At 39.5% G+C, this 25,433-nt stretch overlaps 2 protein-coding genes and 2 non-coding genes across 4 annotated transcripts in view; 2 read left to right on the plus strand and 2 right to left on the minus strand.

Annotated features, from left to right (window-relative positions):
• Positions 1 to 578: 578 nt before the first annotated feature.
• On the minus strand, positions 579 to 19,248 carry LOC123970488. Its single transcript, XM_046048544.1, has 11 exons — positions 19,124 to 19,248; positions 8,087 to 8,145; positions 5,980 to 6,212; positions 5,757 to 5,859; positions 5,556 to 5,652; positions 4,197 to 4,284; positions 3,965 to 4,098; positions 3,652 to 3,856; positions 3,029 to 3,116; positions 2,869 to 2,947; positions 579 to 1,920 (listed from the first exon to the last, which is right to left on the minus strand). The coding sequence occupies exons 3-11, from the start codon at positions 6,077 to 6,079 to the stop codon at positions 922 to 924; spliced, it is 1,893 nt and encodes a 630-aa protein (XP_045904500.1). The 5' UTR covers positions 6,080 to 6,212; positions 8,087 to 8,145; positions 19,124 to 19,248; the 3' UTR covers positions 579 to 921.
• Positions 19,249 to 19,701: 453 nt separating this feature from the next.
• On the plus strand, positions 19,702 to 19,774 carry trnar-ccg. Its single transcript has one exon. It is a non-coding gene; the product is annotated as a tRNA-Arg (tRNA).
• Positions 19,775 to 20,222: 448 nt separating this feature from the next.
• Positions 20,223 to 20,295, plus strand: trnar-ccg. Its single transcript has one exon. It is a non-coding gene; the product is annotated as a tRNA-Arg (tRNA).
• Positions 20,296 to 22,397: 2,102 nt separating this feature from the next.
• LOC123970489 overlaps positions 22,398 to 25,433 on the minus strand; it is a 9,130-nt gene continuing 6,094 nt past the window's right edge. The window contains exon 10 of the mRNA XM_046048545.1: positions 22,398 to 25,361. Within this exon, the coding sequence (XP_045904501.1) occupies positions 24,390 to 25,361 (972 nt within the window). The 3' untranslated portion in view covers positions 22,398 to 24,389. The remainder of the gene's footprint in view (positions 25,362 to 25,433) is intronic.

A 25,433-nucleotide genomic window follows, 5' to 3' on the forward strand; every position in this document is an offset into this window, starting at 1 on the left:
AATGTTTGTCAAAAAATTTGCTTTTGAATAAATAAAAAAAGTTAAATAAGGCAGTAGAAATTAGTTATTGTACTAAAATTGCTGATCATCAAGACATCCATCACACTGCATTACTGGCAACACTGCAATTTATACACCCTTTCAGCAAAACACAGGTAGACATTGTCTGTACTGGGTAAAATTTCCCAATGAGCACACCAAAATATGCATATTTGTTACAGAAGTCCTAAGTTAAAAAAATAACAAAAGCATTATTTGAATCATTATGATAAAAATGCATAAGACAATGTGAAAAATACATTAATTAAAATCAGCCCATCCTTGAGAGTTGAACACTGGCCATATGATGTTATATACTACTGAGAACAATGCATGCATTAACGGACATTCTAGCTGCCAGGCTCTCATTAATCTCAGTCAGATATGGTAAGGATGCCTCCTGGACCCACCCTAGGGAGGTGTTCCAGGCACGTCCAGCTGGGAGGAGGCCTCGGGGAAGACCCAGGACTAGGTGGAGAGATTATATCTCCACATTGGCCTGGGAACGCCTCGGGATCCCCCAGTCAGAGCTGGTTAATGTGGCTGGGGAAAGAGAAGTTTGGGGTCCCCTGCTGGAGCTGCTGCCCCCTCGACCTGACCCGGATAAGCGGATGAAGATGGATGGATGGATGGATGGAGATATGTGCATATGTACCGAATCTGTAGGCAAGGGATAGGATTGTGGTACCGGAAACATTCTGGTTACTGTTACTGTAATTCGAGTAGTATTGACCAAACACGGTTGAGCGGCCTTTGGTTGCATTCAAGTTAACAGTCCATGTGACGAGCAAAAAACACAGAACGCATTGGCTGAGATGGGGATCTCATGAATCCTGCACATGCTGTAATGTCCAGCACTTACTGTGAGATTTCTGTCTGTTTTCAGCTCTCTTCCTGTCTTACTGGCGTATATCCATCACCAGAGGGCTCCACTAACCTATTGGTTGATATAAGAGCAATCCTCTCTAGTATATGAGTTGGCAGAGGTCGCTGAGCTGGACTCAAACATGGCCCAGAGAAGTTCAAAGGCAGTGGTGCGAAAGAGGTCAAGGAACATGGTAAGGCTCTAAAAGGAGGTGAAAGAGGGGAAAACAGGAGACCTGTAGATTTAGTGGACTTATCAATGTCCTCCAGGCTCTCCTCCTGACTCATCTGCTCCTCTCCCCCACTGCTAATGCCTGAATCCAGGCTAGGGAGCTCAAGGCTGTCATTCTGCAGATTCCGGACTGGCTCGTAATCAGAACAAACCTGAATGGATTTGCCAAATCCATTGCCTCCAAACAACTTCTGAAACCCTCCTTCTCCATTCCCTTTCTGCCTCTCCTCCATGTCTTCAGGTCCCTCATCATGGCAATTAGTCATACTGATGCTATCTGCCTCCAGGCTCTCTTGACTGACCTCCTCGCCACTGCACATGCCTGAATCTAGACTCTGTAGCCTGACACGCTCAACCTGGAGCTTCTCAACCTTCTCATAGTCTGAAATTACCGGCATAGGCTCACTGTTGTTGCTGCCTTTGGAGAGCAACTGTAGGATCTCCACTTCTTTCCCTCTCACCTCATCCCTATCCTTCACTTCATTTTTACCTTCACCTTGACTACTAACAGGCCCATAAGGTGTATCGGAGGCACAGGGCTCCAGATTTCCCGCAGTGAGCGAGGAGACAGGAGGAGGAGGACACAGCTGGGAGTAACTGGGGTTGGAGAAGTTGGAACTGGCGGACTCGTGGTTTCCTTTGCTTCTCATCTTCTCTAGTAGTGTCGCCTCTGGCCCACAGGGTGCAACAGCATCCACAGTGGAGGTTATCTCTACAGAAACAATTTCCACCGGTTTCAAGAAGGAATGCAAGGATTCGCCGGTGAAGTGGGGGCTCAACCAATTCTGGAGGAGGAAAGGTCAAAGGTCGATAAGCAAGAGGAGGAAATGGAAAGGTTAAAAAAAACAGAAGACATAAAATCAGCACTAGACTATAAGGTCGACGAAAAAAACTGTCAGTATGTGAATTGTCTGTAAATAGGCAAATACACAGTGTTTAAAGTGTTTTTATCTAAATTTCCTGCTGCTACAATTAAACAGTTTGAACCTTTCATTGGATCATAAAGGTCACATGTCTTTTGACTAATAAGAAATATTCTGCTCTTTGGTTTCACATCCTACGTGGGCTGTACATCCTGCTGTTTGTGTGATGTTGCTATCTTTAAAGCTGCACTAATCATTATTTTTATATTAATAGTGGGTCAAAGGACTATTTGTTATCACTGACAGGGTTTGGCTAAAAACCCAAGAAAATCATCTTCCAACTCTGGAGTTCTGTTCAGCTTTATGGATCTTTGAGTGTCTTTCAGCTAATTATTTTGGTTTTACTTGCTTGAAAATGTATGGTCTTATTTGCCCGTAAAAAAGGCTCTGACAAACCCACTGTATGATAACTGCCCAGCACCAAATGACAGACTGACAGTGCTGTTAGCTATACACTGGAGAAGAAAGTTGACAATCCAGCAGCTGAAGAGCCAAGTACTTTTCTGAGACAGTGGGAGACACCAAAACGGGCATGGTGATAGAGACAACCCATATAAATGCTACTGATGGCCTCTGACTGCTAAATGTGTAAATGGGTAATTTTCTGCTAACACAACATGATACCATATATAAAAACATTAACTAATGCAATTTTAATGAGATCTTACTATAACTGCTTTTATTACAAACAAATTTTTGGGAAAGTAAATATCCACTGTAAATCAAGTCTGTTTTTATTAAAATTAATTCTCACCAAACCCCGATTTCAATAAGTGATGAACACAAAAAAGAAAGATTTCATAAACTCACCTGGAAATTTACATCCTGTAGGAATGACTTTGCTGGGTTCGGTAGGGGTGGGCCGCTGATTCTCTTTACCATGTAAATCCTAAAAGACAGAATAACATCATCTTAAAGCAGAGCTGTCTGAAAGATGTCTTGGGAATACTTGGTGTTTGTGTTTGCTTACCAGGTAGTTTTGTCAGTCTTAGCGACAGTCAGAAGGACGGCAAATGCGAGCACAGCTGCAACAACGCCAAATAAAACTTCAGTACCATCTGAAAAACACAGGACAGAGCATGTCACTTTAGTTAAGAGGAACGCATACTGTATTTAGCCCACTGTAAAGAACAAATCGGAGTTGTATGTCTGTGATGTTCATGCAATTTTCCTGATACACAATGACATTTTAAGCAGTTAGTTACCCAGATCTAGAGCGTGTAATGTGCTCTGGGAAAGCAGGTTATGATAAATGTGACAAGTATTACTTTTAAAAAGAGAAATGTTAGTGTATGTTTTAAGGGAATTAAAACCATATTAGACTTTTGTTGTACATCTATTTGAACTATATAAAGTACTCTAGAGCCACTGCAATACTCAATATTACAAACATAATAACTTGCACAAATTAAGATGTATTATTTATCCAAATGGTTTCCTTCCCAGGAATTCAAGGCAGAGCCATAAAACTAAATGCCAAAATATTACCTTCGAACTTGGCTTTAATGGGTGTGACCTCCATAAGATGTTGTTTTCCACAGACTGCATTTGTTAAATTAAACTAATTAGCTTTGTTAATATTTGACACTTTACCTATTGTTGGTTTTGTTTTTCCTACGGTGGACTCCCAAGATGCAACGGGGCTCCAGTCACTCCAGGTTGACTTGGCCCAGTTTTCCCTGCCTTGCACTCGAACACGTGCCTCGTACCTCTCCCCCATCAGCAAATCTGAGTCAGGGATCTGCGCCACTGTTAAGCTCCAGTTCCATTCTTTATTTTCTGTCTTCACAGAGGGATCCTGACAAGGTAAAAACAAATGTTTGGATGCTTCGTGGGCCGATTTTCAGGTCTGTTCATTGAAATACATGCACAGATATACTAACATGGACAAATAATATATACATACACTCCATGAGCAATCCTCTCGTTTCCACTGTAGTTGGGAGATGTAACTTGTTATTCTTCCATGTTTGTTAACTTGTGGGAACCAAGAAATTGCAGTAGAGTTGACATCTGGTTTTGGCGGTGGATTCAGCTTAACTGCAGTATCACACACACACATATAGTTTGTTACAGGTCATCACGACTAGCTCACAAGGTGAGTCACAAGGAGGCAATATATTATCGATTTTACTCACTGTGACAAGCTGGCTTGTAACATATCTCCAAACTTTGCTTCTCAGGTACACAGTTCAGATTAATGGACAACTCATCTTTAGTCTGAAACTGAGAAAAATTTAAAACAATATTTCTCTTAGAACACACTCATAAGACAACAATACACAACAAAATAGTGAAAAAATTAGTGTTGGGGCTTTAATAAATATCTTGATGATTTTATTCTGTAGCAAAGGTGACGATCTCCTGGACAGTTGTTGCTCTGACCAAAAGCTCCAGGTAATATTTTTAAATGTAAATGCTGCATCAATTAAGAAAACTTGAATAAATTACAGTACTTAGATAAAAAAGTAGGTAATTTAACTGGAATTAGGATATTTAAGAGATACAAAGTTAAAATTATCAGTCTAAAAGCACCTTACTAATCAAGAGGTTAAAAGTTGTTTGTTTAAGCCGTACAAAACATGAAAGTGTAAAAACATTTTACAGTTTTACAGAGAGTTATATGCAGGATTATTTGGCCGGACGCAGGAGGCTTGTCTCCACTGTTGGGTAAATAGTCCCCCATAACCCCGATAAAACCATTTTAGATTTTGTAGGGATTAAAGAGATAAGATATAACTAGTATGTTGGTGTGCTTTAGCTGAGCTAGTAGGCAGATTTTGCTACCTTTGGAATCAGAATCAGAATCAGAAGGAGCTTTATTGCCAAGTTGTGTTTTACACAATTTGCTTTGGTGATCAGGTGCAACACGTAGACAAACATACAGTTGACACAAACAGATAGATAGAACCAGGCCAATGTTTCCCTCTGTTTCCAGTATTTAAACTAAGTTTATCACAGTTTGCGCAAGCAGGGTAACCAGTAACAACACCCTTTTTAGTGTTTGGTATGCACAAGTCAACCAGCTCAAATAGCATCAGAGCAGTCATCTTCCTACTTGCAATAGAATGGCCTTCTCACCATGTCGTGTCTCTATTGTGTCAGGAACTACTGGATTCAGAGGAAGACACTCTTACTTAATGGACAAACCGAGAGCATAACATTCACATTTTTTGTCAATTTTTCTGCGAGATGCAGACACTGATTCAATGCTGTGCTGTAAACCATTCTAGTTCCAGACAAAATTTAATTTTAAGTCTAAACAATTGCCAAAGTCTTTATAATGAAGTCTTTAATGAAATGGCCACAACAAAACTATAAAAACAACTACGCTAAAAACAAAATGTGTTTTATTGCTCATTGTGTTTAATAAACAACACATTAATAATAAAGAGTAATGGAAACAGATCAGGTGAGCCATTCTCAGCAGGAAAGCAAATATATGGATATTTCCTAACGTGTTGAACTATTACTACTACAAATCTCCTCAGACTCACAATCCAGTCGTCTATGAAGTCCAGGGAGCACTTCTTTAGCATTGGTCTGGAGATGTCAACAGGCTTCAGGTCACAGGAAGCACTGTACACAGATCTACTGTAAAAGGAAAAAGAATTTCATGTTCATTTCATTTTGCTGCACTCATAATATTATTTGGGTACAGGGTAACTGTATATTTGCATCTACTCTAAGTACATTACCCTTTGACTTTTTTGGCGTGTATTGTGCACTCAGTGTCAGATACATATGTGCTGTTCCACACACAAGTGATGGTACGATTAAAGTCACTGTAGCAGGTGAGATCTGTGAGAAATAATGGGCATGAGATGAAATAAAAACATGGAAACTTTTCTGTAACAAAAGATCTTTAAATCAATTATGCTATACAATATAAAAATATAAATCAAATCAAAAATCACTAACTGTTATTTGGGAGGCTACAACAGTCCTGTGATCTGGTGGTGCAGACATGAAGCAGAGCAAGAAGAAGAAACAGCAGAGGGTTTTTCTTATTTCTCTCCATTTATCGCGTTATCAGTCTCATCTCAAAATAACAGGATTGTTGGTTTCCAAAGCTCGGTGACTTGGATATGTGGGCCTTTGATGGATTGTTCTTGTTTCACTGTGTAACCGATTGCTTCCTCTTTATTCTCATCCTGTGCAGATAAAAAGATACATCTGTTCACAAGTGGCAAAGGGATGATACATAGGCCTGCTGTATGTATATATACCTCTTTATTTTGTGGCATTTGTCAGTTTTTTTCTGCAGACACACATAAAATACTTCTGGCCACAAATAGAGCAAGAAAGAGTTGTGGCACCAACAGATAATTCAAAGAACAGAATTAGAAATGCTTCAGATCCTGCTTAAATTAGTCTGCTCTGTTTCCAATTGCACAGACTAATAAAACACATGTTTAGAATGAGCAATATCTGTCTATCAGGAAGAAACACTTTTTACAGAATTTATCTTCATTTCCCTTAAGTCACCTTTGAGACTGATAATTCCTGAGTGTCGGATTTGATATCAGTTGCATCATTTACATTTTCCCATTATGCCTAATCATTTCCAATGTTTAAAAGACACCACAATCATATGTTTGGTTATTTAATAATGAATTCATAATCAGAATATCAATAAATACAGATGCTAAACATTAATAAATATAATAATTTTAGTAAAATTAATAAATAGAATCACATTCTGCGAGTAGAAATGATTCCTGTACCCCTGAGTAGGACACAGTATATATACAGAATACAGATTGCTATTCATGTGGAGGTGTCTGTTCAACAGGTAACAGCAAGAGTGAGAAAACGCTGCTGCTTTGGCAGCCTTTATTAGTATTAGCACAGTGCACATGTGTGCAGGCTCAAAGTCCACCAAATGTCTCTACAGCTGTTACAGCCAACTGATTCAGCTGTGATCAGATAGAATAGCATATAATAGAAAACTTTATTGTCATTGTCACATGTACAACGAAATGTCAAAGTGCCGACCAGCCAGTGCATCATTCCTAAAATATAACTTAACATAGTAAATAAATAATATCTAAAAACAGCATGAACAGGCTTTCATATATACATACACAGTCACACTTATTGCACCAATCCCTCAATCAGTTCAGTTCAATTTAGCAGCGTTGATTGAGGCCTCGGGGCAGGAGTGCTGTGATGTGCCTCCGGATGAAACCAATGTCGCTTAAGATGACGCTTCAGAACAAAGGACGTCTCATTTTTCTACGAACATAGTTCTTCATTTCTTCTCTCCTGACACAGTTTCCTAGCATCTCTCTGTTCATTCATGGTGGGAGCGACCAAGACGCAAGGAACAGATGCAAGGGAGAGAAATGTGGATGCAAAAGTGTTTTGCTGCACTCGCTGGTTGAATGTATCATGCCTGTTTCACTCTGACCACACCCAACATCACAAATTGTTACGGTGAGAAATTAAACCACTGGAAGTCACTATACTCAATACTTAATCAAATTCTTGACCTGATGCAGCCTCTGACCAGCTAATCAAGGATATCAGTGGAAATATAACTTTGACTTTATTGGGTCATCCTTTATTTTAGTTTTTGTAGTTGTGTGTTTACGTCTTCTCACAACGTCAAATAAAGTAAACCAAAATTGACTAAAACAAATTGATCTTTAGACATGGCATGTGAAAAAAAGAGGACCAACAATAGTGCCAGTTACAACAGTTTAAACATGAATAATTGTGCTGTTAATACACTACAGCCTGTTTATTAGATGTGGGTGTAGAACTATGGAAACCAGATGACTTGAGGTGAAAACAGTTTTGATAATGTGCCTTATAGACATCCAGTCATAATGCTAGTGTCATAAAAAATACCCCACATTTAAGCAGAGCATATGTCTGCCTGCTAAGGTATCACTTCCTCTCTTACCACCTGGGGACACGCTGCAGTAGGCCTATGTGATATGCCACCTTGCACATGTTATACATTAACAGGCTAAATCTTACAAACAAACATGAAATGTACTGAAAATATGAAGTGTCTTACCTGTTGATGCTGCTGCTCAGTATCTGCTTCAAAGCACTGGTTTCATTCCATTTGATGCCCTGTGAAAGGACATCAGACAAATAAGGTTGTTCATCTACTTAGAAATGGCAAACAAACATCAGACAAATAAGGTTGTTCATCTACTTAGAAATGGCAAACCCGCCGCCTCTAAAAGAAAAAATTAGAAGAAGTGTTTGAACTCTTTGAAGGTCACTACTGAGAAATTTGATAATGAATCAAGATGAGTGTTTTATGTCCTCTCGGTTTCAACTAACACTTCAGGGTGTGAAAAATGAAGTCATCTTCACCTCTATTTTGGTGATATATGACACCTAGGTTTCCTCTTGTGTTTTCCTCTTGTTTACCGAATTTCAGTAGGAAAAAAATTTTAATCCACAACATGGTCCCACTTCAGTGTTGATTTAGCACTAGTACCAGTTAATTGTTTACCTTCCTCTGCCTTTCTGCAGCCTATAATTTCCCCAATATGTACATTACAACATTTAATATCTTAAATATTTTGTTTCTTCTCTTGTTCACATTTGCCCTTCATGGCAAAGATTCAGTTGATACATATTGCAGAGTTGTTGCTTTTGCCTCTAAACCACACTGACATTTAAACTGTGTCAAAAACAGGATGAAAAGTAAATATGTGTGTGTGTGTTTCAGGTATGATTTGTGGTATGTGGTTATTACAGCCCACTGCAAACCGACCCACAAACACCCACACACTAACACACTAAACACACTAACTTTCACTCTGCACAATAACATACGTAACATACACATAGCACAGTAACAGTAGTTTTGAAGGACCTTTGAAACCTTCTATTTCTCTAAAAGCCAACATTTCTTTTTTGCAGTATGCACACAACATTTTTTTCTATTCTTATTCCATTTCCGTGCACAGGGGAAGGCACAAGTTCTCGCTGACAGCCCGGTCACCTGTTCATGCGGTTTATTAAAGGTCAGAGTGTTTTTTCCGAGAACCCAAATGTTCCGTTATTCTATCAGGTGCACTTCCTGCTAACGATACTTGCTTCTCTTAAAACAACGTTAATCAGATTGCAGGTCATGATGTCAATAATCATAATCAATGACTTATCGTCAAAATGAGGGCTGTGTGAAAGTGTACATTTCAAATTATATGCCTTATGGGAAATACGCAAATGTGGCAGTAATCAACAAGTTTACATATGAATTAAAAAAAGAAGTTTTCACATTTTAAAAAGGTGAGAAGACGGAAGTTGAAATAAATCCTCTGAAAGTCACAGTCTAGAGATTTAGGCCACTCTGTTGTAGCTGTTGCTTATAAGGCTCATAAGATTTAAAGCCAGCAGTTTCATAGTAATCCCAGCAAAATAATGGACGAGTTACACCTGTAAAAGTTGAGAAGACTGCTGAAACAAATTAGATTGCCCTAAAAGATGTCTGATGTTGTATTATCATGCTTATGCCATAACTAAGTGAGATCATGTTGGGGATATTCAAATCTGTTTGTCACTTTAACTGAAAGTTAGGTCAATTTCAGTTTTTATTAACTATTAACTGATATACAGCTGTGGTTCATGTGTTTTAATTGATGTGTTTAATTGATGTGTGGTTCATGTGTTTAAACTTGCCTGCCAATCAAAAATGAGTACTTTTCACAGCAATGACATGATTTGGAATAATTGCCTGTTTAACTGTCTCTGTGTCTGTGACTTGTAAATAATGCCAACAACAGAAGATGATGATAATTCAAGATATAGTTTTTATATTAAAGGGACATTATGAAGTTTCCACCGGCCACTAGCGGTGCGGTTTTAAGATTGCTACCAGGCGTGTGCTCATACGCGTGCTTGCTTGAACTCATGAGCGAGCATAATCCTAAACATAACCGCTTTCATACAGAAATCCTGCAATAAACGCAGGAACACCAGCATGTGGGCTGTGGCTTTTCACACAGACATGTTCAGGCTCTGTTATTTCAACATTCCCGTCTCAGAGGCAAATCGCTCTACATTTGCTTTTCACCGTTAACGTTACATCCTTTCTTGCAGGCTAAATCAACAGTGGTACACAGGATAGTAACATGGGTCACGTTAGTTCGTGAAGTAATGTGGAAACAATATAACTTTGCACTGGATAACATTAGCAACTGCTTGCCGTTAGCCGGTGAGCTAACGTGACTTTCTCTGTGTTCCTCCAGCTTTACTAATGATCACTTTGTTCTTACTCGACATCATTCTGAACATGTTTGGTCTGATGGGCTTCAGCACATAAAGCTTTATTGTGTTTTGCTGTGAGCCGGTTGTTTTATGGTGTTAGTGGGCTGCATCTCGTTAGCTGTCGTGTTGTCAGTGTAGTACGAGAGAAGCTCGGGAGCGCGCACAGGGCTGAATCCGACCCGGAGTCCCCACATTAAAAACAGAATAGTGGCTGATGCAAGCGACGGAGAAAACAGGCGTGTGCTTCATTTCTAAGTGAGTTTTGAGCCAATTGACAATAAGGCAATGAAAATTTGATTGATTTCAATGAAAAACGTACATATAGTCCCTTTAAAACAATAAATCTCTGGATTTCAGAACCAAATGAATCGAAACATAGATCCCAGGTTATCCAGTCAATTATGTTCCTGATCAAACTTCTTTTAGGTAATTTGAAATCTAAAATGGATGATGTCATGTAACACACAGTAGTGAGACCAAAATATTGTCTACATTCACATCCAAAATTGGAAACGTTGGGTTTCGAACGACAAACATGGCTTCATGATCAGGGACTGCTAGTGGAAAGCAGCATCTCATTAACAAATCAAGCAGTCTTTGTAATCTCAACTTGTCAGCCACAATCTGTTCGACTGTCTACTGTTAGAGTCCCTAAGTAACTAAAGGGGGGATAGAGTGGGAGATGGGGAATCAAAGGAGTAAAATAAGCAAAGGTGGGAGACCTGCCTGATTTTATTTTCTATTATTGCTTTTATGTTTTATGTAAAGCACTTTGAATGACCTTGTTGCTGAAATGTGCTATACAAATAAACTTGCCTTGCCTTGCCTTATCTCTATCTAAGCTCTTTCACCGACATACTGACATAGTTTCATGTGTCTACTTCTGACACCTAGTCTTCCCCTAACTTGCTCCAATTGTGAAATGAAAAAGCTGACACTCTTCTAGGTAATATAGTATCTAAAATGGATGATTCTACACACACCACTGAGACCAAGTCATTCTTTTGTGACCAGTCTCAAGTGTCCACATTGGGTTTCAAACCACAAATCATAATATGTTTTTCAAAAGGGGAACTGCACCAAGTCAGTTTACTAGTGACAAGGAGTACTACTCAGTAGTTGTGTAATGCCTTTCATGGGTCTGGAGGGAGCATTGTCAAATTACTCTAATGCCATTATTTGAGTGATCTTGGCAAACTATGTGCATGAGGTTTGACAGTGGCATTTACCAGGCAGTGTCTAACAGAACATTATGGGAAGTGTAGGGTCCAGTGTTTTTTTGCAGCTTGACCTGTATTGGGTACTAAAAGTCAGTATATCTTGAGCTCTCAGAAGAAGAAATAAAAGGCAAGTATATGCCTTTTTTCCACCTTCATCATCTGTGATCAGATTTCCACACAGTCATGAAAAGTATAACGTATGTCTGGGCTGCTGACAGAGATGACTGATGATGATGATGTCTGACTGATGACTGACAGTCATCACCAGTGCAGAGAGCTTCAGAGCAGCCAACAGACTGGAGTCACTGGGCGGGTGCTATTGTCAAGCCCTGTTTATAAACTCTTTATTCTGAATAGAACTGTGACAAGATACATTCAGTGTAAACAGATAACTTGGTAGTGTGCTTGCTCAGTCTTATATTCAGAATTATCTCCAGTGTAGCTGTTATAACCCCTTTTTCATTTTGTGAAATCAAACTTCATGTCAAGATTTGAAGTCATGCTGTACATTCCACCAATTTCCCCAACTGAAGGTCTACTTATGCTGCTTCTGACTCAGTTTGACTCAGTCAGGGACTGCTAGTGGGAAGCAGCATTTTGAATCACATTAACAAATCAAGCAGTACTTCTTATCTCAATGTGTCCGTCACTATCTGCTAGATAGTCAAAGCCTTTTCTAACCTCTTTCATCGAGATGCGTTTCATCTCTCTGCTTCTTATATTTGGACTTCCCCTAACCTGATGCAACTGCGAAAAGAAAAAGCTGACACTCTGGTCTCTTTCCTCCCTTCCTGTCTTTCCTCTTCACACACACAAGCAGAGAAACAACCACAAACTACACACGCACAGAAGAAAACACAAAAACCACTTCCTAACCGCCTTTTCTTTCCCGAAAGCTACTGTTGTTTCCAGTAAGAAAAAAACAAACAAATTCACTATCCAGCAAGTAAGCTCTTCCTTACTATGAACAAACAGCCTATTTTGTTATTTAGTTTGGACTTTTACAGTAGTATTATATTTATGATACAAGGCAATGATGGAGCAATTAGCAAGACACAGCTAGATTTTCAGCCACTTACCCAAGCTAAGCTGAGATTGCATGCAGATACATATGACTACTTTCTGGCAGGTAAACAGTGCAGGGGAAGTATACTTGTTTCATATTCCCTCTATATAGAGCAAAGGTGAGACAGATTGCCAGTGGGTGGAATTGGTCCCATTTACCAGATTTTTTGAAACTGTCTTTCAAACAGTTGTTTCTATGGTGCATGGCACTAGACACCACTGCAGCATTTCAACAGTGTTGGGCAAGTTACTTGGAAAATGTAGTGAGCTAAGCTACTAGCTACTCTTCATTAAATGAAGCTTCACTACACAGAAGCTATCCCCCAGTGAAATGTAGTAAGCTAAGCTACAGCAACGTGGCAAAAGTAGCTTATACATCGAAGATACTTTTTTATTTTTTAATATTTTATAGTTAGGTCATATATATATATATATATATATATACATACACACACACAGGCCTTGTTTATATTGAACTAACTTTATTCCACAGTAGCAACAGAAGAAGGACTAAAAACCTGCTCCAAACAGTGTGTGTGTGCGAGAGAGAGCTACATTAGACACACAGAAACTCTCCAAGAGGTGTTACACTGTAACTGTAACTATCACAATAGAAAGTAAACTCAGTCGCACGTGTCTTTATTCTCCTGCAGCAAAGTCGCAGACATCAGCCCAAGGATCGGTACGTGATGTCACCATCACACGGAAGCGCTTCTGCCAGCTCCACATACAGGTATGTGTGTGGTGGTGGCGTCACTCACTGATCCTTCAGACATGCTTGAGAAAATGTAGCGTGTGTGGAAGCTACTGCGCTACTCGGTCAATAAAGGAGCTTCGTTACTGAAAAGCTATTTGATTCAGAAAATAGCAACACTACCACCAAGCTACTGAGAAATGTAGTTAAACTAGTAAGCTACTGCCCAACACTGCATTTCAAAAGATTTACATTGCTAGCTAATTGGAATTCAAGGATTCTGTAAGATGCTGAAAGGAGCACTTTAAAATCTGCAACCCAGCAGACCACAGTATATGCGCCTGCAACACTGTGTGTAAGACAGCGTGGTCAGCAACACCTGGGCCCCGCAGGGGACGGTCCTCTCCCCCTTCCTCTTCACCATCTACACCACAGACTTCAACTACCACACAGAGTCCTGCCATCTTCAGAAGTTTCCTGATGACTCTGCTGTGGTTGGATGTATCAGCAAGGGTGATGAGGCTGAGCACAGAGCTGTGGTGTACACCCCTGTCTCCATCCAGGGGGTCCCTGTGGACATTGTGGAGGATTATAAATACCTGGGAGTGCACATGGGCTATAAACTGGACTGGGCCAAGAACACGCAAGCCCTCTACAGGAAAGGCCAAAGCCGTCTCTATTTTCTGAGGAGGCTGCGGGACGATGCTGAAGATGTTTGTGATGTCTGTGGTGGCTAAAGTTTGATGACTTGCTGCTCAAACACAGGAGCACTTTTAGTGCAAGACTCATTCCCCCAAAATGCACCACAGAGTGCCACAGAAAGTCATTCCTGCCTGTGGTCATCAAACTTTATAACTCCTCCCTTTAAGTGTCTGACACTTAGTCAGTTATTAAACTAGACCTCATTATCAATTTTTTGTCCAATATTACCTGATTAATAATTAATGTGCAATATTCTCTGCTGCTATTCATTCACAAATCCTTTTTGGTTCACCATAATAATTCTTAATAATGTAAATATTGTACATACCCACACACCTTTATATTTGTCTTTATATTTTATATTTATACTGTTATATTTATATACTCTTTATCTATCTACCTTTGACAAGTGTGCAATTGTGACAAAAGAATTTCCCCCTCGGGGATCAATAGTAGTATTTCTGATTTCTGATACACACTATATTCCAAATCATTGAATTCAGCTGTTCCAATCTCTTTCATGGCCCCAGGTGTATAAAACCAAGCACCTAGGCATACAGACAGCTACTACAAACATTTTGAAAGAATGGGTCGCTCTCAGGAGCTCAGTGAATTCAAGTGTGGTACTGTGACAGGTTGCCGCCTGTGCAAAAAGTCCATTTGTGAAATTACCACGGTTCACGGTCAACTGTTAGTGGTATTATAATATTGTGGAAGTGATTGGGAACAACAGAAACTCAGCCATGAAGTGAACAGTGGCCACATAAAATCACAAAGCGGGGTCAGCGCACAGTGCACAGACGTTGCCAACTTTCTGCAGAGTAAATAGCTACAGATCTCCAAACATCATGTGGCCTTCGGATTAGCTCACGAACAGTGTGTAGAGAGCTTCATGGAATGGGTTTCCATGGATGAGCAGCTGCATCCAAGCCTTAAATCATCAAGTGAAATGCAAAGCGTCGGATGCAGTGGTGTAAAGCATGACACCACTGGACACAAGAGCAGTGGAGACGTATTCTCTGGAGTGACAAATCACACTTCTCTCTCTGGCTATCTATCCGATGGACGAGTCTGGGCTTGGTGGTTGCCAGGAGAACAGTACTTGCCTGACTGCATTGTGCCAACTGTAAAATTTGGTGGAGGAGGGATTGTGGTGTGGGGTTGTTCTTCAGGGGTTGGGTTTAGCCCCTTAGTTCCAGTGAAAGGAACTGTTAATGCTTAAGCATACCAAGACATTTTGGACAACTTCATGCTCACAATTTTGTGGAAACAGTTTGAGGATGGCCCCTTCCTGTTCCAACATGACTGAGCACCAGTGCACAAAGCAAGGTCCATAAAAACATGGATGAGCAATTTTAGTGTGGAGAACTTGACTGGCCTGCACAGAGTCCTGACCCCAACCTGACAGAACACCTTTGCGATGAATTCAAGCGGAGACTACGAGCCAGACCTTCTCAAACATCTGTGCCTGACCTCACAAATGCGCTTCTAGAGGGATGGTCAAAAATTCCCATGAACACACTCCTCCTAAACCTTGTGGACAGCCTTCCCAGAAGCGTAGAAGCTGTTAAAGGGGGGGCTGACTCCATATTAAACCCTACGGATTAAGAATGGGATGTTGGCAATATATTATATCTATTGGCAATAGAATATACACTACATGGCTTACAATGCCATTGTTGGTTTGGTTTTAAAGCTACAACTATAAGTGTGTGGAGTGATGGTGGAAGAAATTATCATGACATGCAACAGCAGTATGTAGCGTGTACACAGAAGGAGTAATTAGCATAACCTGCAGCCAGACATGACTGATCAGCAGAGTGTGGGCTGGTCAAAGTATATTTTCAACATTTACTGGATAGATTGCTAAAAAAGACTTAGAGGAGGTTGTATGCAAATACAGTGGGTAAACAACAGAACAGGGGCAGCGTAGACCTTTCATATTTGGCACAGACAGCAGACTCTCTCCTCACTCTCCCACACTGTTTGTTTTTCCCTTTGTCTCTCGCTTCCTCCACCTTCTCTCACCTTCCCACATATCAAACACTCTTTCCCCCAAATACTTTCTCTCTCTTGTTAATGTCCCTGTTTCTTTGAATGAAAACTTTGTGTTCACATATTGCATGTAACCCTGGACTCAGGGAGACTAATCTGTGATGTGGCACTGAATCTGTGTACATGGGACATGGGATGGGACATGTGGTCGTGGCTGACAACAGGCGGATGGAAGAATGTGTTGTTTAAAATGTTGACCCCACTGTTTGTCATTCTTGGTGCTTTCCTCCTCCTGAATGCTGTGTGCAAGATCTATGATTGCTACAGCTATTAAATCATCTATGGGTCAGTATATGCAATTACATACTGCACCCACCGATTCGATGGAGTGGATCCCACCTTTCAGTGGGGAGGAAAATGAAGTTTAATCTGAATCATTTCAGAATCATTTTCTTAACTATATTCTGAATCATTAGTCTTGAAATTCCACATTTTGCATAATTACAAGTGTTTGTATTGTATCTTATATTCTCACATTTTTCTTACATTATATTTTTATTCCCTTATATTCTTATATTCTTATATTGTCTATTTCTTATATTCTTACCTAATCACCTACTCTGCAAGTACTGCTAAGGTTAATAAAATGTTTGTATTCTTATGTTTGGTTAGCATAAAATGCTAAAAGGGAGTAATGTAATGGGAATTCCAAACATATTGCATGTAACCCTGGACTCAGGGAGACTAATCTGTGATGTGGCACTGAATCTGTGTAAACAGTCAAAATATCTCTGTTCTCTGTGGTATCCAGACTTCAGGGACAATGTGTCTCTGTGGGATGATAAGATTCACCCTAAAGCTGGATAAATAACAGGCTCACAGAGCTCTCCTCACTCATTTGAGCATACATGCATGTGTGTTGCTGTGAGTCCTTCTGCAGAAGACTTGAATAGCTGGATGTCATTATAAATACTTTAATGCAGACAAAATGTTGAGAATTTGAAGCCAAACGACCTTTATTAGTCAGTATTTTTAAAACATAGAGTTAGGTGGTGCACAGCCTTGTCTTTTGTTAAGATCTGGCTAAAAATATTGTTGACACAATGATATATTTTTAACCCAAGACTTCTACTACCTGTCCAACTACCAAAAATAATCTCCTCATTGTCACATTTCATTGGCAGACCATTTCAGGCCTTTAAAAAAATCATCGTCATCTTGACTGATGTTGTCATAATCGTTATCTTTGTAAAACACACACTTCTTAGCTATCATCAAAAACAAGTCATGAACAATCATCATAACCACTTCTGTTATAGTATCATTTCCCGTCACAGACTCATTCATCCATTACAATGAAAAGGAAGTGCGATCTATATCATAAACTAGCTCTGACTAAAGTTAATTTATAGATTTTTAATATATGACAACCTACCAGTTCAGTGTCGTTCTGTGAAGAGCTCTTCTCTTCCTCCCTACATGATTGTCATCACGTACATCAAATTCAAAATGATTGATAAGTTGTTTTCATTCCTGTAGACTCATTCAGGATGACTAAAACTAGACTATCTGGTCTAAAGTTTTGTGACGTATAGGAAAGGTTTCTGAGTAAAGAAAGAAGCGGTTATTGTGGTTTCCTTAGTATCTTGGTGATATGCTATCCATATTTCAAGAAGAAGTGGTGGAAATCCCTTTTAGGGCCGGCTCTTCTTTTTTTTTTTGTTGGCCTGCTTTGTTTCTTTCCGTTCCTTTTTATATTGTTGTTCATGTTAGATTAAGTTTTTCACTTCAGTTTTATGCACAGTAGAAACTCTGAGTGTTTGGTTAATTGTTGTCTCTAATAAATGTCATTGTGTAACACATCACTTGTGCTGAGAAGCAACAGTAGTGTGTGGTTTCCCAAACTTGCCATTAAAATGCCCTTAAACAACTTTTAAAACATTGTACCCTAATTCACACCCTTTGACACAAATTCAAGTACCATTAATTTTGAGCCTGAGAAGGAAACACAAGTTTCCCCAGGTCATGTTACGGTCAATGGTTGAGCTAAAGATTCCCTCTCAGGCTCTCCTCTCAGCCGGTCAGATCGACTGATAAGGATGCACTCTGTAACCCAAGGTCGAGATTATCTTTATTTTGTTTCATTACAGACAGACTGACTGGATGTCTGTAGAAAGTGTTGCATGTGACTTAAATGACACACAACTTTACTGATTATAACTTAAGAAATCATAGTGTCTTGTTTTGAACCAATATCCAATAGTGTAATATATTTACAAATGTATAGAGAGGTGATCAATAACCTTATTTGGACACTTAGTGAATCTCTTTAAGTCTAGAAAGGATAAATATCCCTGTGTTTGTGTGTGTGTGTGTGTGTGTGTGTGTGTGTGTGTGTGTGTGTGTGTGTGTGTGTGTGTGTGTGTGTGTGTGTGTGTGTGTATTGTACACAGTATTACATCACACATGCACACAGAACATTTCACTTCAACTTTTTGTAAACCAAAACACAAATCAAACTTTTGTTCTGGCAACAGCAGCTCTCACATCTCTGTTTGTGGGCAGTAGCGGACTCTTCACAAACACATGACAACCGATCTCTGCATGCTTGTAATCCAATAGTCTTTGTTGATGAATTTTAAAAAATATTCCCTGATATCCTGATTCATATTCACCAAAGCTGTGGTTTGACCTAATCTCTAGACAGAGAAAACTCGCTCATCAGGTCAGTTAACACTGACAATGTCAAACAGAGGACCAATATCTGACCCAGAAACATGGTTAAAGACGGTCTGATGTTTTGCTGCTTTAAATTGCAAACTGTGAACTATGATACATTAAATTATTTTCTTGTTGTAAAATGGAAAGACTTATATAGTGTTCACAAATGATTCTGATTAGAGTATACACATTACTAATTGTGTAAACTTATGTTAATCTTGAATCAAGACAAAAAAAAAGAAATGTGGTTCTTCACTAGATTTAATTTAATTTGATTTAGGACTCATTTACAAAACTGGATAAAATAGAGTAATTTTAGGAAATGTGATGCCCCTGTAGGTCAATCTATCTCCAGTGTGGTGCCAGTGGAACTCAACATGTTCACAACAAGATAACTGAAATAATGTCTGTATCAGATCAGCACACTCACCAGTTAGGGCCAGGACAAGATGGCTACTCCCTCAGGCTAGAAAGGCAGAGATGAAGAATTTGGTTGACTCCTTTTTGTGTCATTTTGATAGCATTTTTGTCTGGGTTATACTCAGAGATGTAACAAGTAGCCTCTTCAAACAAAAGGGGAAGGCACAGTTTTTAGAAACTTCACTTCCCTCTTATTTAACGCCATAGTAACTCTTGGAACTGGTGTCAGGGGTTATTTTCACAAGTCATGTGACTATAGTCACTTGATGTTGTTGGTTTCCTAAGAAGTTGTTATATTAAAAACTTCTCTTTTCTTACTTAAAATGTATGCGTTGATACTGCATTTAGGGACAAAGTGTGCTGTTTCTGATTTGTGACAATGCTCTTTTGAGAAAGAAGGTAAAGTGAATCAGAGGAGTTGGAAAACAAACATGTTGAATTACTAGTAATATAAAATGTAATGTTATTATTTACCTCCAGTAACCAGTAAACCTCATTTTCAGACCCAAATTTCAATTAAATAGCAGGATAATGAAAAACCATTTCTGTGCATGTGCATTTCCTGATGCTATATCAGCTGTTTTTTGTGGCCCGGTGGCCTAATGGATAAGGCATCTGCCTCCGGAGCAGGGGATTGTGGGTTCAAGTCCCACCTGGGTCGTTCAGTGTTTGTTGGCATACAAAACACACAACAGCAAAACCCTTTGGAAGTGTTAAATTATCATGTTGGTACACTTTCTACAATCGTGGGCAGAAAAGCAGATCATAGAAAGTGGCTGAATAACAGCACACAGTTACTATAGTGTCTCTAGAGGAAGGCAACTGTTGCTGTTTAGACACCCAACAAGCATTACTGACAGAAAAGACTACCCTTTTAGGGTAGCTGATCGTAGCTCTTTTTACATAGCATCTGAGAATACTTCTTAGCTTTTATTCAGGTGCTTTCTCTCAGCACTTCTCTCTATGTGACAGGAACAAGCAACAACTTGTAAGATATATCAGCTACAAGGGTTCATAAATCTCGTTTTCAGACCCAAATTTCAATTAAAGAGATAATCAAAACCATTTCTGTCCGTCGACAATTCCTGATGCTACATCTAGTTTGTCAAGGCCCAGTGGCCTAATGGATAAGGCATCTGCCTCCGGAGCAGGGGATTGTGGGTTCAAGTCCCACCTGGGTCGTTCAGCATTCCTTGGCTTACAAAGCATACAACATTTAAATAACAGCACACATTTTTATACCGTCTCTACTGGAAGGCAATCATAGCTGTATGGACATCCAACAAGCATTACTGACAGAAAAGACTACCCCTTTAGGATAGCTGATCGTAGCTCTTTTTACAGAGCATCTGAGAATACTTCTTAGCTTTTATTCAGGTGCTTTCTCTCAGCACTTCTCTCTACGTGACAGGAACAAGGAACAATTTTCAATTAAATAGCAGGACAATAAAAAACTGTTTCAGTCCGTGTGCATTTCGTGATGCTCCTGATGCTTTTTTGTAGCCCAGAGGCATCTGCCTCCGGAGCAGGGGAATGTGGGTTCATTGGCCTACAAAGCCATGAACGGCAAAACCCTTCAGGAGTTTAAATAATCATCTTGGTACATCACCTGTTACAGTGGTTGAGGTTTCTTACGACTGAAGTGAGTTTTACACCATTTTCAAGCTTATCCTATTAAGTAACATCAGACACTATTTAAACAATCTGAAGTGCATGGTGCAAGTGCATTAGGGCGGGTTCAAACCCAGTTTAATTATAGGTTTGTTTTGGGTGTAACAAAAATGAAACCATTCATTAAATCAAAAACTATCAACGAAACTTGAGTTGTACTGTGCACTGGGTGGAAGATAGGACCCTGTATGTCTATTCATTTGTCACAGAGTAACATCCAGCTTGTTTTTCCAATCATCAGCCTTCAGCTTAAGCTTTTCTATGATTTTATGATATGATTTTTAGGTATGATTTTTTAAGTTTTGCCAACTCAAAATCGAAAAGAAGTTGATTCCACTTATTCAGATCTTCCAAGTACTCATCATCTTTGTTAGTCCAGAGTAATAAACATCTCAAGAACAATGCATGAAAGTTGATTCTGTCCAGTGCTGCCATCTATTGTAAGATGTATTAATTTGATTATTGCTACTTGGTTTATGCCTGTAACAGTATCTGGTTGTGTTAACAAAACAATGAAATTTTGTAAATTCCAATGCAAAAGTCCCTCTGGAATATGGGTTTTGTTGTTCTTTGTTTTAGACTTGTTTCACTCATGCGAAAAACACAGGAAGGAAAGTTTTAGGAAATATGGCTCTGGGAGGGCTGTAGAATCCTAAAAATGCAGTTCCCAGTTTTCTTGTGGATGATGTTGTCATGTCATATGTTCACTCATACCTAATGTAAATATTGTGGTCAGTGTCTAATAAGATTTGAGTAAAGACAAGGCATACATCAGGGGTCAAGAGGTCAAGAATTTTTCTAACCAGACACTGTGGGGGCCGGACTTTCAAATAGAAAAATGTATTTAGGCTTAATTAGCACATCATTGTTTAATATTTTCATTTTCACAAAATGAATGTTAGCTTACATCAGTATGAACAGACTCCTGAAAAACATGGCAAATCCATAATGATAACTAGACACGCCAAAGTAATTGTAAATTAAAGATTGGCAGGAAATAATAATCAACCGGTTTTGATGCTATTATACCATCTCCCCCTCGCCTCCCTCCTCACGCCCAGACACAGTGTGTCCAATAATCCCATACAACAGCCTCCGCTCCTCCTCTCTCCCATTCCTCTTATTAGCAGCCGCACACCGATTCTCTGCTTTTCTGTGCCGCTATTGTGTACATGACACATGTAGTTAGGCTACTGGAGATTAACAGCAAATGCGGTTTAATACTACAGGTCAAGGAAGTCTGGGGCAGCATTATCAGGCAATAATTGGTCTTTTTCCATAATTATGTGAGTATTCGTGATCTGACTTTATTCTGCACCTGATATGAGTCTGCGAACAGTGATCTTAAACTCTCAGCTCACTGGGGCTGCTCCTGACTGTTTCTTTACTGTAATACTCTATTTCTAACTGATCTGCTGTCAAAAAATGTTGCATTGCATTTCCTGTGACTAGCGACTTTAGAAAGTGGCTCAAAGAAGCTCTTTTTGTGGATATAACTTTGATAGACACATTTGCCCTGAAGGAATACGTTGCAGCCACAGTTGCTGGTTCAGGGCTGCTGGCTGTTGTCGTGTAAAAAATTCAAGACTTAAGCCAGAAAAGAAAGCTTGAACTTTTACCAACATTTTTATTGTCAACAGAAATAGACACCACTTAGAATAGTTTCACTGGAGAGGGTCAAAATAGAGTCCAATTCTGTGACCAGAACAGAGACCCGAGCTGTATGTATGTTGTAACAACTGACTTTCAATTCCTTTTGGACCTCCTTTTATAGCTCTGTATCTAAGCGTTATATATAATCTCTTCGCTCTCTTTCCTGCTGATCTGGATCTGGGAAAGTCCCAAATTTTCGGCTGTCTCTCTTTTCTCATCATTTTCCAACCATTCAAAATTTGGTGGACTTTTATCACTTTTATTTCACTATGACTGTTTTGGGTGTCTCTCTTTTTGTCATTGCTTTCCAACCTTTCGGTGGATTTTTATTTAATTGTTCCTGGCTGCACTGCTCCCCCCCCCATGCCCTCGGCTAATCATACTATTTCAACCATAACCTGACTGTGGAATAAGTTGGTGTTTTTGTGCTACAAACAGTACATTCTTGGAACATATTGATGAATGTTTTGTAACACAATTTTCACAAAATCTGCTTCTACATTTTCCTATCTTGGTGTTTTGGTGCTGTGTGTCTGCCTCTATCTCTGCCAAAGCTCACATGCTTGCTTACACACACACACACACACACACACACGCTACTGCTGAGCCTAGGCATTTAGATACAGAAAGGTGCACACATAAAGATATAGAATTTTAACACTGTGATCCTAACTTTATACTAGAATTAAAATATAACACTTTAAACAATGAGAATGTAGACCACCATCGCTCTAATAATTAATAATTACAATTTAGGCTTTAATGCTCTAAAATTATACACTTACTTAATTAAACACTGTACCTACTAGTCATTTTGACCCCAAAATATGTGAAAATAGGGCCCAGGTTTAAAAATACCAAAATTATCCATTAAGGCTATTCTTACATAGTGGAGTAATCCACTGAAAAACATATGACAGTGTTTTTAGGGGGTTTTATGTGCAGGCAAGTGAAAACCAGCCACTTCATCTGCACCTATAAGCTAAAGGATGTTTGATAGATATAGTATCTTTGATTTTTTTCAGATGTTTTATTTTTTTTATCTGTATTATAAAGTCATATGAATGCAACATTATCATCTTGTCATAACCAGACCAAACAGCATTAGAAACCAAAATAAAAGCCTCGATTAGCCTACATTTTGGCCTACATATTTTAAAATTCTGGTAAACACTAGTTTACTCTAACAGCTCCACAGGTTTAATATACATTAATCAGAAGGTGTGAGGTTTGTTCCTTGAGAAATCATCTCAGTGTCCAGTGTCAGTGTCTGACTGTTCAATTTAGCAGCTTTTATTAAGCATCTCACAACTCCCTCGGTTTGTAAGTCATGTGGAGTCAAAATACATCCATAACGGACAGCTAGATCATAATTAATCATATATGTAGTTGAGCACTTTCTCATCTAATAGGAGCAGCAGACAGTGTTTATTTCCCAGTATGTTAAATTCAACCTAACCTAATATCATTATCGGGCTGTCACATTAAACAAGGTTGGCTTTTTCTGAGAATATTCACTTCAGCACTTCAGAAAGAATAACTTAATAACAAAATACAAAACACAACAAAATATAAACAAATACATTCATTCAACTCAACCCATCTTTCAGAGTTGTACCCTGGGTATAAATAAATAAATGTCCATATGACGGATTATTATTATTATTATAATTAACGGACATTCTAGCTGCCAGGCTCTTGTTAATCTTGTTAATAAGATATGTGTATATGAATGCAGAACTTGTAGATAAGGGATAAGATTTTGATATAAAGTGTTCTGGTATTCGTTTGTAGAGGTCTTTGGTTGCATTCAGTCCATGTGGAGAGCAAAAGAGGCAAAACAAACTGGCAATGCAATCTCAGAACCAGGTATCTGATGGATTCCGACACTTGGCTCTCATGAATCCTGCACATGTATTGTACAGCATTCACTGTGAGATTTCTGTCCGTTTTCAGCTCTCTTCCTGCCTTACTGGCATATATCCATCACCAGAGAGCTCTTCTAACCTATTGGTAGATATAAGAGCAATCCTTTCTAGTATATGAGTTGGCAGAGGTCGCTGAGCTGGACTCAAACCTGGCCCAGAAAAGTTCAAAGGCAATGGTGCGAAAGAGGGCAAGGAGCATGGTAAGGTACTGAAAGGGGGTGAGAGAGGAGGAAACAGGAGACCTGTAGATTTAGTGGACTTATCAAGGTCCTCCAGGCTCTCCTCCTGACTCCCCTGCTCCTCGTTCCCACTGCTAATGCCTGAATCCAGGCTAGGGAGCTCGGGGCTGTCATTCTGCAGATTCCGGACTGGCTCGTAATCACAACAAACCTGAATGGATTTGCCAAATCCACTGCCTCCAAACAACTTCTGTAAATCTCCTTCTTTTCCATTCCCTTTCTGCCTCTCCTCCTTGTCTTCAGGTCCCTCATCATGGCAATTAGTCACACATATGCTATCTGCCTCCTCTATCCTCCTCTCTTGACTGATCTGGCCACTGCACCTGACCTGGAGCTTCTCAACCTTCTCATAGTCTGAAATTACCGGCATAGGCTCACTGTTGTTGCTGCCTTTGGAGAGCAACTGTAGGATCTCCACTTCTTTCCCTCTCACCTCATCCCTATCCTTCACTTCATTTTTACCTTCACCTTGACTACTAACAGGCCCATAAGGTGTATCGGAGGCACAGGGCTCCAGATTTCCCGCAGTGAGCGAGGAGACAGGAGGAGGAGGACACAGCTGGGAGTAACTGGGGTTGGAGAAGTTGGAACTGGCGGACTCGTGGTTTCCTTTGCTTCTCATCTTCTCTAGTAGTGTCGCCTCTGGCCCACAGGGTGCAACAGCATCCACAGTGGAGGTTATCTCTACAGAAACAATTTCCACCGGTTTCAAGAAGGAATGCAAGGATTCACCGGTGAAGTGGGGGCTCAACCAATTCTGGAGGAGGAAAGGTCAAAGGTCGATAAGCAAGAGGAGGAAATGGAAAGGTTAAAAAAAACAGAAGACATA

This window comes from Micropterus dolomieu, linkage group LG04, assembly GCF_021292245.1.
Source record: "Micropterus dolomieu isolate WLL.071019.BEF.003 ecotype Adirondacks linkage group LG04, ASM2129224v1, whole genome shotgun sequence".
Taxonomy (NCBI): domain Eukaryota; kingdom Metazoa; phylum Chordata; class Actinopteri; order Centrarchiformes; family Centrarchidae; genus Micropterus; species Micropterus dolomieu.

Coding starts and splice junctions, on each gene's coding strand:
- LOC123970488 (XM_046048544.1), bottom strand. CDS start 6,079: ATGGAGAGAAATAAGAAAAACCCTCTGCTGTTTCTTCTTCTTGCTCTG. Junction 4,285..5,555: donor ACTTCATAGACGACTGGATT/GTGAGTCTGAGG, acceptor AATTTTTCTCAG/TTTCAGACTAAAGATGAGTT. Junction 1,921..2,868: donor TACAGGATGTAAATTTCCAG/GTGAGTTTATGA, acceptor TTCCTCCTCCAG/AATTGGTTGAGCCCCCACTT.